Source organism: Nicotiana tabacum, chromosome 14 (assembly GCF_000715075.1).
Source record: "Nicotiana tabacum cultivar K326 chromosome 14, ASM71507v2, whole genome shotgun sequence".
Lineage (NCBI taxonomy): Eukaryota > Viridiplantae > Streptophyta > Magnoliopsida > Solanales > Solanaceae > Nicotiana > Nicotiana tabacum.
In genome coordinates, this window is record NC_134093.1 from 98899366 (window position 1) to 98913448 (window position 14083).

General features: G+C 40.7%; 1 protein-coding gene across 1 annotated transcript; it reads right to left on the reverse strand.

Annotated features, from left to right (window-relative positions):
* Positions 1–3808: 3808 nt before the first annotated feature.
* LOC142169064 (uncharacterized) lies at positions 3809–4216 on the reverse strand. The gene is made up of 2 exons (XM_075230264.1): positions 4112–4216; positions 3809–4051 (listed from the first exon to the last, which is right to left on the reverse strand). Exons 1-2 carry the CDS (start codon positions 4214–4216, stop codon positions 3809–3811), a joined length of 348 nt encoding a protein of 115 aa, XP_075086365.1.
* Positions 4217–14083: the final 9867 nt, after the last annotated feature.

The following is a 14083-nucleotide window of genomic DNA, read 5'->3' on the forward strand; positions in this document are numbered from 1 at the left end:
TCACTTGTCCCTTCGGCTGCCATGAGACTGAATTCATTTGTTTCTCCGTGGTTAGATTCTTCTTCATCACTATTTTCTCTGATTGCCATGAAACACATGTTCGCTATCTCCTTGTGGTCAGATTCTTCTTCATCGCTCCATGCACCAAAAGATTTCTTCTTTTGATAGTTTCTGTTGATTTTCTTCTTTAGTTCAGGACATTGTGCTTGAATGTAACGGTGTTTCCCACATTCATAATATCTTCCATCTTTCTTGTCGTTCTCATTGTCACGTCCCAAATCTCACATGTCGTGATGGCGCCTATCACAGTACTAGGCAAGCCGACAATCACAATTAAGTACGCCTTTTAAATTGAAATCATGATGAAATAATTTTAACAAGGAAAAATCTCATAAATAACTAATAATAATAGCTGTAACTCAAATACAAAATCCCCAAAATCCGGGTGTCACCGAGTGCACGAGCTACTAAATATCAACATAGTGAAAACTTCTAATACAATTGTCTGGAAAGATAGAACAGAGCTAAATAAACTGAAAAGAAGGAGAGCCGAGGTCTGCAGACGCCAAAGCAGCTACCTCAAAAGTCTTCAAGCAGGTAATGCTCCAAATCTAGCAACCACCGGTCCAGATGTATAACCGGCCCAATTTACTCAATAAGTAACAGGGCTAACCTTGGGCTGAATGCAGCGAGCTTAGAAAGGTACAGTCCAAATCCAGATAATAACATTACAGATATGACAGGAAAATGATAGTAATAACTCAAATAAATCTCATAATCAGTTTGTACACAATACAGAAATGTAGACATGCTTTCAAGTTTAACTGTTTAAGCTCAACACTAATAAAATATACCAAGTATGACTGATATGAGGAATGTTACATCTCTATATCTACATGTCAAATGTGCATGTCAACATGTAACGCATCCCAATGATAAACTCATGTACTCACACTCTTAGAGTACTCAATCTGTCTGCCACAACTCTCACTCATCACACTCAATCACTTAGCACTGTACGACACCTCTGCTCACTACTAGTATGTCAGACTCCGGAAGGATGGATCCTGCCCAAGCGCTAATATAAAGCCAATATGGCATGCTGCAGTATGTAGCCCGATCCCATAATAATAGATAAAGCCTATAAGGTCTGCTGCGACGTACATAATAATAATAATAATAATAATAATAATAATAATAATAATAATATATATATATATATATATATATATATATATATATATATATATATATATATATATATATATATATATATATATATATATATATATATATATATATATATATATATATATATATATATATATATATATATATATATATATATATATATATATATATATATATATATATATATATATATATATATATATATATAGTGTAGCCCGATCCATAACTTCACTCAGAACATGACTCTTAGGACCCAACTCATTCATCCATCTCTCCAGTCTCTCGGGCTCATAAATCTCATGCCAATCAGTCCAAATAATGATATATGATGTAACAATAAATGACAACAGAGACTAAGATATGATATGCAAATAATGGATGTGACTGAGTACATAATTGCAACTTAAGCAAATAGTTCAACAGCAGAAATGACCTCAATGGGTCCCAACAGAATAAGCATATAGCCTAACATGATTTCTAAAATGGACTGCAGCTCAATTACTCTAACATGTAGGGATTACATGAATATCAACAAGGTTTGATAACTACACAGTACCACGGAATCGACCGAGTCACAATTACCATGATGCACACCCACACTCTTGTCACCTAGCATGTGCGTCACCTCAATACTAATCACATAATACGTATTTTAAGGATTCATACCCTTAAAACCAAGTTTAGAAGTGTTACTTACCTCAAACCGCGTAAATACCTAATCCATCAAGACCTGGCCTCGCGAATCGGCCTCTAAACGACTCGAATCTAGCCACAAATAACCTAATATAATCAATACAAGCTATAGGAATCGATTCCATACGATAAAGCTAAGTTCTTTAACAAAAGTCAAAATGTCAACCCCTGGCCCACTTCTCGGAATCTAATAAAATTTACAAAATCCCAACAACTATTCAATAATGAGTCCAACCATACCAAAATCATCCAATTCTGACCTCAATTCGCCTTTCAAATCCTCAAATATAGTTTATGAAGTTTCTACAATTTGTCCCAATTGTTTCAACCCAAAACACTAATTAAATGGTAAACAAAATGATAGATTCATGTATTTTAACCAAATCCGAGTTAGAATTACTTATCCCAATCAACTCCTTGAAAATCCCATCAAGAATCACCCAAAACTGAGGTCTCTAGCTCAAAAAGTGAAAATTGTGTCCAAACCCTCTATTTTGAAATTTAATAACTACTGCCCAGAGGTTCCTCTTCGCGAACGGGAAAAATGCCTCGCGTTCGCGAAGCACAAAATTTACCAGCTGACTAAACCTGCTACACGAACGCGATGTGCTTGTCATAAACGCGATGCTTCATAGTGCTCTGTCTACGCGAACGCATCTCCCTGACTGCGAAGGCTTAAGGCCTAGTGCCCAAGCCAGCCTCATCCTTCTACGTGAACGCGAGCCCCTTCTCACGATTGAGATGCACAACCTCCCTATACCTTCGCGAACACGTGGCCTTCTTCGCGAATGCAAGGAACATACTTCACCTGCCTCCCAGATACTCTTCGCGAATGCGAGACACCTCTTGTGAACACGTATAAGGAAACTAGCCACCAAAAATTATGCATCTCTACAAGGCCAAACTCAATCCGCAATCAATCTGAATCTCACCCGAGGCCCCTGGGACCTCATCAAAATATACCAACACAGCCTAAAATATCATACAAACTTAGTTGAGGCCTCAAATCACATCAAACAATATCAAAAACATGAATCGCACACCTATTCAATCCTAATGAACTATTGAACTTCTAACTTCTAAAACAAATGCCGAAACACACCAAACAAACTTCGACTGGCCTCAAAGTTTTCACACAATTCACAAATGACACAACAGACCTATTCCAACTTTCAAAACCGAAATCCGAGCCCGGTACCCGCAGATTCAAATCTCGGTCAAACTTTATAACTTTCCAACTTTCGCCAATTTAGGCCAAAATGACATACGAACCTCCAAATCAATATCCGGACACACTCACTCACCATACGGAGCTATCAGAACCATCAAAATTTCATTCCGGAGTCGTTTACACATAAGTCAACATCCGATCAACTTTTCTAACTTAGGATTCCAACCTTAGGACTAAGTGTCCCAATTCATTTCAAAACATTTCCGTAAACAAACCAACCACCCCGGCAAGTCACATAACAACAAACGAATATAAAATAAGTAATAAATGGGTGAACGGGCTATAATACTCAAAACGACTGGCTGAGTCGTTACACTCATTCACTGCTTTACCTTTTCTGAAGTTTGGTTTATCTCTTCTCCCATTTCTGTTTCTTCTCCTCATACTTGATAATACTTTGGAAAGTATGTCTATGTTTTTCTCCTGTTCTCCACCTTCTTATTCTTCTTCTTCTTCATTTTCTGACTCAGCCAAAGTGGTTTTAAATGCAATGGTTTTCGTTTTTTTTTCTTGCACACGTCTGTTTAAATGAACCTTTTAAATGGAAATAAGATCATCTCTAAGCTTATCATATGACATCTTATCAAGATCTTGACACTTAAGTGCAATGACTTTGCGTTGCCAGGTTGTAGGTAAGATTCTTAGTATTTTTGCTGACTTGTTCCTCATTTTTTACTGGTCTACCAAAAGATTTCAGATCTCCAACAATTTGCTGAATCGAGAAAACATCTCTTCTACTGATTCTTCATCCTTCATTTGAAATAGTTCATAGTCATGAATCAGTAGATTTATTCTTGTATCTATGACTTTGTTTGTTCCTTCATGGGCAACTTCTAGCTTGTCCCACATTTCTTTTGCAGTTTCACTGCTTGAGATCTTTTCATATTTTTCACCGCTTTTGGAATTATATAGAAGGTTCTTGGCTTTAGCATTTACCTACACCATAATAGCTTGTTCGTCAATATAGTCATCTAAGTCTAGTGGATCAGATGATACCTGGCTTTCAATAATTTTGTCATTTTTTGCTTGTGGTAAGGGGAGATTCCCTTTCTTGATGAAGTGCCATACTTTGATGTCATACGACTTTGCATAAGTTTCCATATGCACCTTCCAGTGTGATAAATGATGTCAATTGAAGTAAGTTAGCCTTGTTTGTGAAGTTCCTTCTTGAAATAATGCTCCAACAATAGTGTATGTTCCCATTATCTTTTTCCACTTTGCGGTTAAGCAAATGTTTTTCTCAGAATTGGAGACTTGCTCTGATACCAATTGAAAATACAAGAGGGGGGTGAATTATAAAAAATCTTTAGTCGACTAACTTTGTTCTTGGTCGATTACTGTTGTTCTACAAGCAATAGTTAGTTTAATAGATATATGCAATAAATAGTAAAGAAAAAAATAGGAGAGACAAATATTTTTATACTGTTCTTGTACCGATGTGGTACCTACATCCAGTTCTCTTAGGTCACAAGGGTTCTCTTCGATCTTCAAACGAATAATTACAAATGAGAGTGTGCTTTTCTCAAATTTACCGCAAACAAATTATATTACGAAATCTTGACACAATGTCACGACTCCAATTTTCCTCCATAGGATGTTGTGACAACACCTAGTCTCTAAGACTAGGCAAGCCTACAAACATGCGAAAATAACTGCAAAATCAAAAAAACTCTTAAATACTCAACAACTATATAAAATAAACTTCACTGCTCAATATATACAATTTTCTCAACTCACTAATGCCTAGACTGGTAGGAGATACCTGGTACCTAGATCTGCACAATGTGCAGAAGCATAGCATGAGTACACCACAACGGTACCTAGTAAGTTCCAAGCCTAATCTCGGTAGAGTAGTGACGAGGTCAGGTCTAGGCCCTACTGGAGTAAATAAGAAAAACAACTGTACAAGTGTATGGCAGTGTAGTAATGAAAGCAATGAAATTGAAACAACAAATAACATATCAAGGTTAGCTACACGGAACTAAAGCAAATAATGCAACACAGAGAAAACAAGGAATGACATGCTAAGGAAACAAAACAACCAAAGACATGTGCAGCAATAGGGAAATACCAACAAGAGTCACTACCGAGTTACCGCCTCGTAGTTTCAAATCACAAAAATAATTCACAATATTTTCTTATATCACCGCGGGAGCCTTGCATTTAGTTTTGAAAATCACTTTCCCGAAATAGCATCCGCGTTTTATCCCACCTTATCACATCGCATGGCTTCTAGTAGTTCCCCTAATAGTCACACGTATCAAGCCCACCTTATCTCACCGTATGCATTTCAACCCCAAAACCTTATACCACCGCATGCATATCAATATCACAATGTATCACAAATCGCACCTCAAGTGCTCAATATCACAATTTGCCAAAGAAATCAACAATAATCGTATTTTCACAATAAAGAGCCCATAGCTCAACCACAATGTGCCCAAGAGTATCAACAAATAACTGATAGTGAATAACTCAACAAGAATAGTATTTCACAACCTAACACTTTGCCTCAACGTGAATCATGACCTTTATAACTCAATACCAGTTTCAACAATAAGATATTCCAAGAATAACAACTTCAAGTAAAGATTTCAACGGTTAGATAATGAATATGGAATAAAGGAAACAAGAATTTCAACTAAACATGTAGAGCAATTAGCAAGTAAGAGATAAGATAAGTAGAACATGTGAAAATAAACTAATGAAGATGAAGATAAAATGTTAAGATAGCTCAATTAAGGCATCAAAGGGATCTACATAGCTAAAACCGGTAAATTTCCATATTTATCTCTTGTACACACTCGTCACCTTGCATACACGGCATCCACACATCACAATTATCACAAAATAACACTAATCCTAAGGAGTAATTCTCCCACACAAAATTAGGCAAGACATTTACCTCAAAACACACTAACTCAATCTACTAATAGGCCATTCCCTCGATTATCCATCTCCGAACGACTCGAATCTAGCCAAAACAACTTCATAACATAAATATAAACTATAGGAAACTATTTCGAACAATAAAATTACGACATTTGCAAAGAAATAAAATGTCAACTCAAAAAATAAACCCAGGCCCGCATCTCGGAACCCGACCAAAATTACAAAATATGAACACCTATTCGATAACGAGTTCAACTATACAAGAATTTCTCAAATCGCCTTTCAATTCCCCAAATTTTAGCCTAAGAGGTTTTTCACAATTTTTCCTCAAATTTCCAACTCAAATCACTAATTAAATATTGAAATTAACAATAGATTCATGTAATTTAACAAAAGCTGAGTTAGGATTTCTTACCCCAATATTTTCCTTGAAAAGCTCTTAAAATATCGCTTCACACTGAAATCTCTAGGTCCAAAAATGGATTATGAAATCAAACCCTCGAAATAGGCCCCTTTTGTTTAGCCCAGCAATTTCGCTTTTGCGGGACTTTAGTCGCATCTGCGATGCCGCACCTGCAGAAAAACCATCGCAGGTGTGGTTCCCACATAACTCCAGGGGTTCCACTTCTGCGGAGGAACTACCGCATCTGCAGTCCTGCCCAAAGGCCCTTCTCAAATTCCGCTTCTGCGGAAGCAATGCCCACTTCTACGAAGGCGCACCTGTGCCCAGGTGCCCGCACCTGCAAGCCCATCCCTGGGCTCTCCTTTTCGCTTATGCGCTTCACCGACTGCACCCGCGATTCCACACTTGCGGTCAAGCTCTCCGCAGGTGCGATGACACCAACAGGCCTGGGACTTCAGCAATGAGGCTAAGTCTAAAATTGATCCAGATTCGATCAGAATCACACACGGGGTCCCCGATACCCCATCCAAATATACCAACAAGTTCCAAAACACATAACGGACTTACTCGAAACCAAAACTCATCTCAAACAACATCGATTCTACGAATCGCAACCCAATTCAACCCTATGGAAACTATGAACTTTCGAATTCCGAAACTAATGCCGATTCATACCAAAACAACTCCGATTGACTTCAAATTTTTTACATAAGTCGTAAATGACATGACGAACCTATTCCAACTTCCGGAATTAAAATCCAACCCCGATATTAATAAAGTCAACTCCCGGTCAAACTTTCCAACCTTCCACACCTTCAACTTTCCAACTTTCGCCAATTCACACCGAAACAACCTACGGACCACCAAATCAAAATTCGGACACGCTCCTAAGTCCAAAATTACCATACGGAGCTATTGGAACCGTCAAAACTTCATTCTGAAGTTGTCTACACAAAAGTCAAACTACGGTCAACTATTTCAACTTAAAGCTCCAACTTAGGGACACAGTGTACCATTTCACTCTGAAACGCAACTGAACCAAAACCAAATATCCCCAGAAAGTCACATAACCATAATACAACATAGAGGAGGAAATGAATAGGGGATAGGGTCTAAAATACTCAAAATAACCGGCCAGGTCTTTACATCCTCCTACTCTTAAAATAAACGTTCGTCCTCGAATGAGTATAGAGACATACCTGAAGTGGTAAAAAGATGAGGATAACGGCTACACATATCATGCTAGGTCTCCCAAGTCACCTCCTTGATTGGTTGACCCCTCCACTGAACCTTCACTGAATCAATGTTCTTCGACCTCAACTTCCGGACCTGCCTATCCAAAATAGCCACCGGCTCCTCAACATAAGACAAATCATTATCCAACTAGACTGATCTGAAGTCTAACACATGAGACAGATCGCCGTCATACTTCTGGAGCATAGAAACATGGAATACTAGATGAACTGCAGCTATACTAGGTGGTAGTACAATCGTGTAGGCCACCTCTCTAATCGTCTCAAGAATCTCAAAAGGTCTGATATATCTAGGGCTCAACTTGCCCTTCTTTATGAACCTCATAACACCCTTCATGGGCGAAACTCGGAGCAAGACTCGCTCCCCAACCATGAATGCAACGTCGCGAACTTTGCGATCTGCATAACTCTTATGTCTGGATTGGGCTGTGCGAAGCCGATCTTGAATCAATTTAACCTTTTTCCAAGCATCCTGAACCAAGTCTATACCTAATAGCCTAGCCTCATCCGGCTCAAACCAACCCACCAGAGACCGACACCGCCTCCCATACAAGGCCTCATACGGACCAATCTGAATGCTCGACTTGTAGCTGTTGTAGAAAAACTCCGCAAGTGACAAGAACTGATCCCAAGAACCCCCAAACTCCATCACACTTGCACAGAGCATATCCTCCAATATCTTAATGGCGTGCTCGGACTGTCTGTCCGTCTGAGGGTGAAATTTTGTACTCAACTCAACCCGCGTTCCTAACTCGCGTTGTACGGCCCTACAGAACCACGATGTAAAATGCATACCCCAGTCAAAGATGATGGATACTGGCACACCATAAAGTCTAATAATCTCGCGAATATAGACCTGAGCCACCTGCTCTGAAGAATAAGTAGTCACCACTGGAATGAAATGATCCGACTTGATCAACCTATCCATAATCACCCATACTGCATGGAACTTCCTCTTAGTCTGTGGGAGCCAAACAACAAAATCCATAGTAACCCGCTCCCTCCACTCTGAAATCTCTAGCCTCTAAAGCAATCCACCTGGCCGCTGATGCTCATACTTCACCTATTGACAATTTAGGCATCGAGCAACATACTCCACTATGTCTTTCTTCATCCTTCTCAACCAATAGTACTACCTCAAGTACTGATACATCTTAGCGGCATCCGGATGAATGGAGTACCGCAAATTGTGAGCCTCCTGAAGAATCAACTCCTGTAAACCATCTACATTTGGCACACATAGCCTGCCCTGCATTCGTAACACACCGTCATCCCCAATATTGAACTCCTTGGCATCGCCTTGCTGAACCGTGTCCTTGAGGACAAGCAAATTGGGGTCTTCATACAGACGCTCTATGATACGATCATATAGGGAAGACCGAGAAATCACATAAGCCAAAACTCGGCTCCGAAACATCCAATCTAACAAACTGGTTGGCCAAGGCCTAAACATCCAATGCTAATGGCCTCTCCAGTGCCGGTAGATATGCTAAATTGCCCAAGCTCTCCGCCTTTCGACTCAAGACATTGGCCATCATATTGGCCTTCCCGTGATGATATAGAATAGTGATATCATAGTCCTTAAGCAACTCTAGCCACCTCCGATGCCGCAAGTTAAGATCCTTCTGTTTGAATAAATGTTGTAGACTTCGGTGGTCGGTATCGACCTCACAAGGGACACCGTACAAATAGTGCCGCCAAATTTTCAAGGTATGAACAATAGTTGCTAACTCAAGGTCATGGAAAGGATAGTTTTTCTCATGCACCTTCAGTTGTCTATATGCGTATGCAATCACCCTACCGTCTTGCATCAACACCACGCCGAGGCCAATACGCGATGCATCATAGACAATGTAAGACCCCGAACCCATAGGCAACACCAACACTGGGGTTGTAGTCAAGGCTGTCTTGAGCTTGTGAAATATGTCCTCACACTCCTCGGTACACCTCAATGGAGCACCCTTTTAGGTCATTCTAGTCATAGGTGCAGCAACAGATGAGAAACCCTCTACGAAACGATGGTAATACCCTGTCAAACAAAGAAAACTCCGGATCTCAGTAGCTGAAGATGGTCTGGGCCAACTCTGCACTGCTTCAATCTTCTTCGGATCGACCTTGATCCCCTCACTCGACACTATAAGCCCTAAAAGTTCCACTAAATCAAGCCAGAATTCATACTTTAAAAATTTTGCATACACCTTCTTTTCTCTCAAGGTTTGAAGCACGATCCTCATGTGTTGCTCATGATCCTCCCAGCTCCGGGAGTACACCAAGATGTCGATAAACGCAATGACGAATGAGTCAAGATAGGGTTGAAATACATTGTTTATCAAGTGCATGAATACTGATGGGGTGTTGGTCAGCCCAAATGACATCACAAGGAACTCGTAATGACCATACTGAGTCCTGAAGGCAGTCTTCGGAATATCCTGCTGCCGAATCTTCAACTAATCATAGCCTGACCGCAAATCAATCTTTGAGAACACTCTGGAACCCTGTAGCTGATCAAATAGGTCATCAATGTGTGGCATTTGATACATGTTCTTCACAATAACCTTGTTCAACTGGTGATAATAAATACACATGCGCATAGAACCATCCTTCTTCTTTACAAATAAGACCGGGGCACCCCACGGTGATACGTTGGGCCGAATGAAACCCTTGTTAAGCAACTCTTGCAACTACTCCTTCAACTCTGTTGGGGCCATAAGATATAGTGGAATAGAAATGGGCTGAATGCCCGGTAACAAATCAATACCAAAATCGATATCCCTATCGGGCGGCATACCCAGAAGATCTACTGGAAATACATTTGGATAATTCCTCACTACCGGAACTGACTTAACGGTAGGAGTATCAACACTGATATCTCTCATATATGCTAGATACGCATCATATCCCTTTCCAACCATTTGTTGTGCCTTAAGGAAAGACACCAACTTGCTAGGAATATAATCTAAAGTACCTCTGCACTCCAACCGCGGCAAATCTAGCATAGCCAACGTCCCCGTCTCTGCATGACAATCAAGGATAGCATGATAGGGCGACACCAAATCCATACCCAGGATAACATCAAAATCTACCATATTGAGCAACAATAGGTCATCTCTGGTCTCAAAACTACCAAGAAAAACTAAACACGACCGATACACACAGTCAACAACAATGGAATCTCTCACTGGCGTGGACACATACACGGGAGAACTAAAAGAATCACGGGATATACCCAAATATGGAGCAAAGTAAGATGATACATAGGAATAAGTGGAGCCTGGATCAAATATGACTGATGGATCTCTATGACAGACCGGAACAATACCTGTGATAACTAAGTTGGATGCAATTGCCTCCGTCCTAGTAGGAAGAGCATAATATCTGGCTTGGCCTCCCCCTCTAGGGCGACCTCTACCTGTCCGACCTCCACCTCTAGCTGGCTGTGTAGGTGGAGTGGCATCTGGTGCAGTAATCATGGCCTGAGAAGTCTGAGGACCCGGTGGAATACGTGGAGCCTGAGTAGTCTATAGAGGTGCACCCCTCCTGAGTCTGGGGCAATCCCTCGCTATATGACGAGTGTCACCACACTCAAAGCAAGATTTTGGAGGATATGGCTGCTGGCACTGGCTCGGGCCTGGTCGGCTGGAATGATCGCTAAAAGCACCCTGTGTAGGAGGTGCACTAGACAGTGGTGGTGCATAATGGGAAACCTAAGTCCTGGGAGTGGCCGGAATACCACTGAAAGTTTGAAGTCCTGAATGAATAGGGTGGCTCACATAGCCCCAACCATGACGGGCTACAATTGGGGCACGGATACAATTATATATGCCAGAATCTCGGGTCCTCTTGGCCTCCCTCTCCTCTCTCTCTCGGGCCCATATAACCTTTAATCTCCTTGCGATCTTCACTACCAGCTAGTATGGGATGTCCATCTCCAACTCTCGAGCCATGCTGAATATGAACCAGGGTTGAGCCCCTTGATAAATCGACAAACTCGCTCTCTAACAGTGGAGATTAAAGCTGGTGCATGTCGGGACAACTCGCTGAACCTAACAGCATACTCAGATAAGGTCATAGCACCCTGGCGCAACTGCTCAAACTTTGCGTACCATGCATCACGAAGGCTCTAGGAACAAACTCCCTCATGAACATCTCTAAGAACTTAGCCCAGGTGAGTGAAGTTGCCTCGATCGGGCTACCCAACCCATACGCTTGCCACCATTGATAAGTCACTCACTTAAGCTGGAATGTAGTGAAAGCAACCCCACTCAACTCCACTATACCCATAGTACGGAGGATATAGAAGCACTCCTCAAGAAAACCCTGGGCATCCTCTGAAGCCAAAACACTGAAAGTAGGAGGGTGGTACTTTTTGTACCTCTCGAGCCTGTGTTGCTCCCCCTCAGAAGTTGTTGCCCTAACCTCGGGTTGAACTCCGGCTGCACTAGTATGACCTCTAGGACCTGTCAACCTGGACCCGCTGCACTAGGGTACGGACTGCAGGAGTCTGCGCTCCTCCCCTAGCTTGAGATGTGGCGGGCGCAAGTGGAATCAACCCCGCCTGAGCTAGAGTGCCAAACATGCTCAAAAACTGGGCGAGAGTCTAATATAGTGCAGGGGTAGTAACATGCGTCTTAGGTGCCTGCTCTCTAACTGGATCTACTGGTGGCTCCTCTGTAGCAGCTCGGGCAGGTGCTCTAGCAGCACCACGTGGCCGTCCTCGACCTCTGCCTCGGCCCCGGCCTCTCGCAACTCTAAGCAGGGGGCACGAGTGTTTGATCATCAGATCTTGTTGTGCGTGTCCTCGCCATCTATGAGAGAATAGAAGATAGAGATTTAGAACTTTGAACTCAACAAAATTGTACAAGTGTATGGCTGTGTAGTAATGAAAGCAATGAAATTGAAACAACAAATAACATATCAAGGTTAGCTACACGGAACTAAAACAAATAATGCAACATAGAGAAAATAAGGAATGACATGCTAAGGAAACAAAACAACCAAAGACAAGTTCAGCGATAGGGAAATACCAACAAGAGTCACTACCGAGGAACCACCTCGTAGTTTCAAATCACAAGAATAATTCATCATTCTTCCTTATATCACCACGGCAGCCTTGCATTTAGTTTTGAAAATTATTTCCCCAAAATAGCATCCCACGTTTTAGCCTACCTTATCACACTGCATGGCTTCTAGTAGTTCCCCTACTAGCCAGGCGTATCAAGCCCACCTTATCTCACCGCATGCATTTCAACCCCAAAACCTTATACCACCGCATGCATATCAATATCACAATGTATCACAAATCGCACCTCAAGTGCCCAATACCACAACTTGCCAAAGAAATCAACAATAATCGTATTTTCACAATAAAGAGCTCATGGCTCAACCACAATGTGCCCAAGAGTGTCAACAAACAACTGATAGTGAATAACTCAACAAGAATAGTATTTCACAACCTAACACTTTGCCTCAACATGAATCACGACCTTTATAACTCAATACCAGTTTCAACAACAAGATATTCTAAGAATAACAACTTCAAGTAAAGAGTTCAACGGTTAGATAATGACTATGGAATAAAGGAAACAAAAATTTCAACTAAACATATAGAGCAATTAGGAAGTAAGAGATAAGATTAGTAGAACATGTGAAAATAAACTAATGAAGATGAAGATAACATGTTAAGATAGCTCAATTAAGGCATCAAAGGGATCTTCATAGCTAAAACCAGTGAATTTTCACATTTAGCCCGTGTACACACTCGTCACCTTGCGTACACGGCATGCACACATCACAATTATCACAAAACAACACCAATCCTAAGGGGTAATTCCCCCACACATCACAATTACACTAACGCAATCCACTAGTAGGCTTTTCCCTCGATTATCCAACTCCAAACAACTCGAATCTATCTAAAACAACTTCATACTATAAATATAAACTATAGGAAACTATTTCAAAAAATACAATTACGACCTTTGCAAAGAAATAAAAAGTCAATCTGGGCCCCGTCTCGGAGTCCGACCAAAATTATAAAATCCGAACACCCATTCAATAAAGAGTCAAACCATACAAGAATTACTCAAATCGCCTTTCAATTCCCTAAATTTTAGCCTAAAAAGTTTTTCACAATTTTTCCTCAAATTCTCAACTCAAATCACTAATTAAATGATGAAATTTACAATAGATTCGTGCAATTTGTAACGTCCCGACCGATTGATTCCAAAAATTTGAATAGCTTCATTATGTCATTTATAACTTGTGTGCAAAACTTGAGGTTATGCCGGATCAATTTGATATGTTTTGGCACAAATTATAGAAGTTGGAAGACTTGAAAATTCATAAGTTTGATTCGAGGTGCAATTCATAATTTCGACATTGTTTGATGTGATTTGAGGCCTCGAGTAGGTCCATGTTATG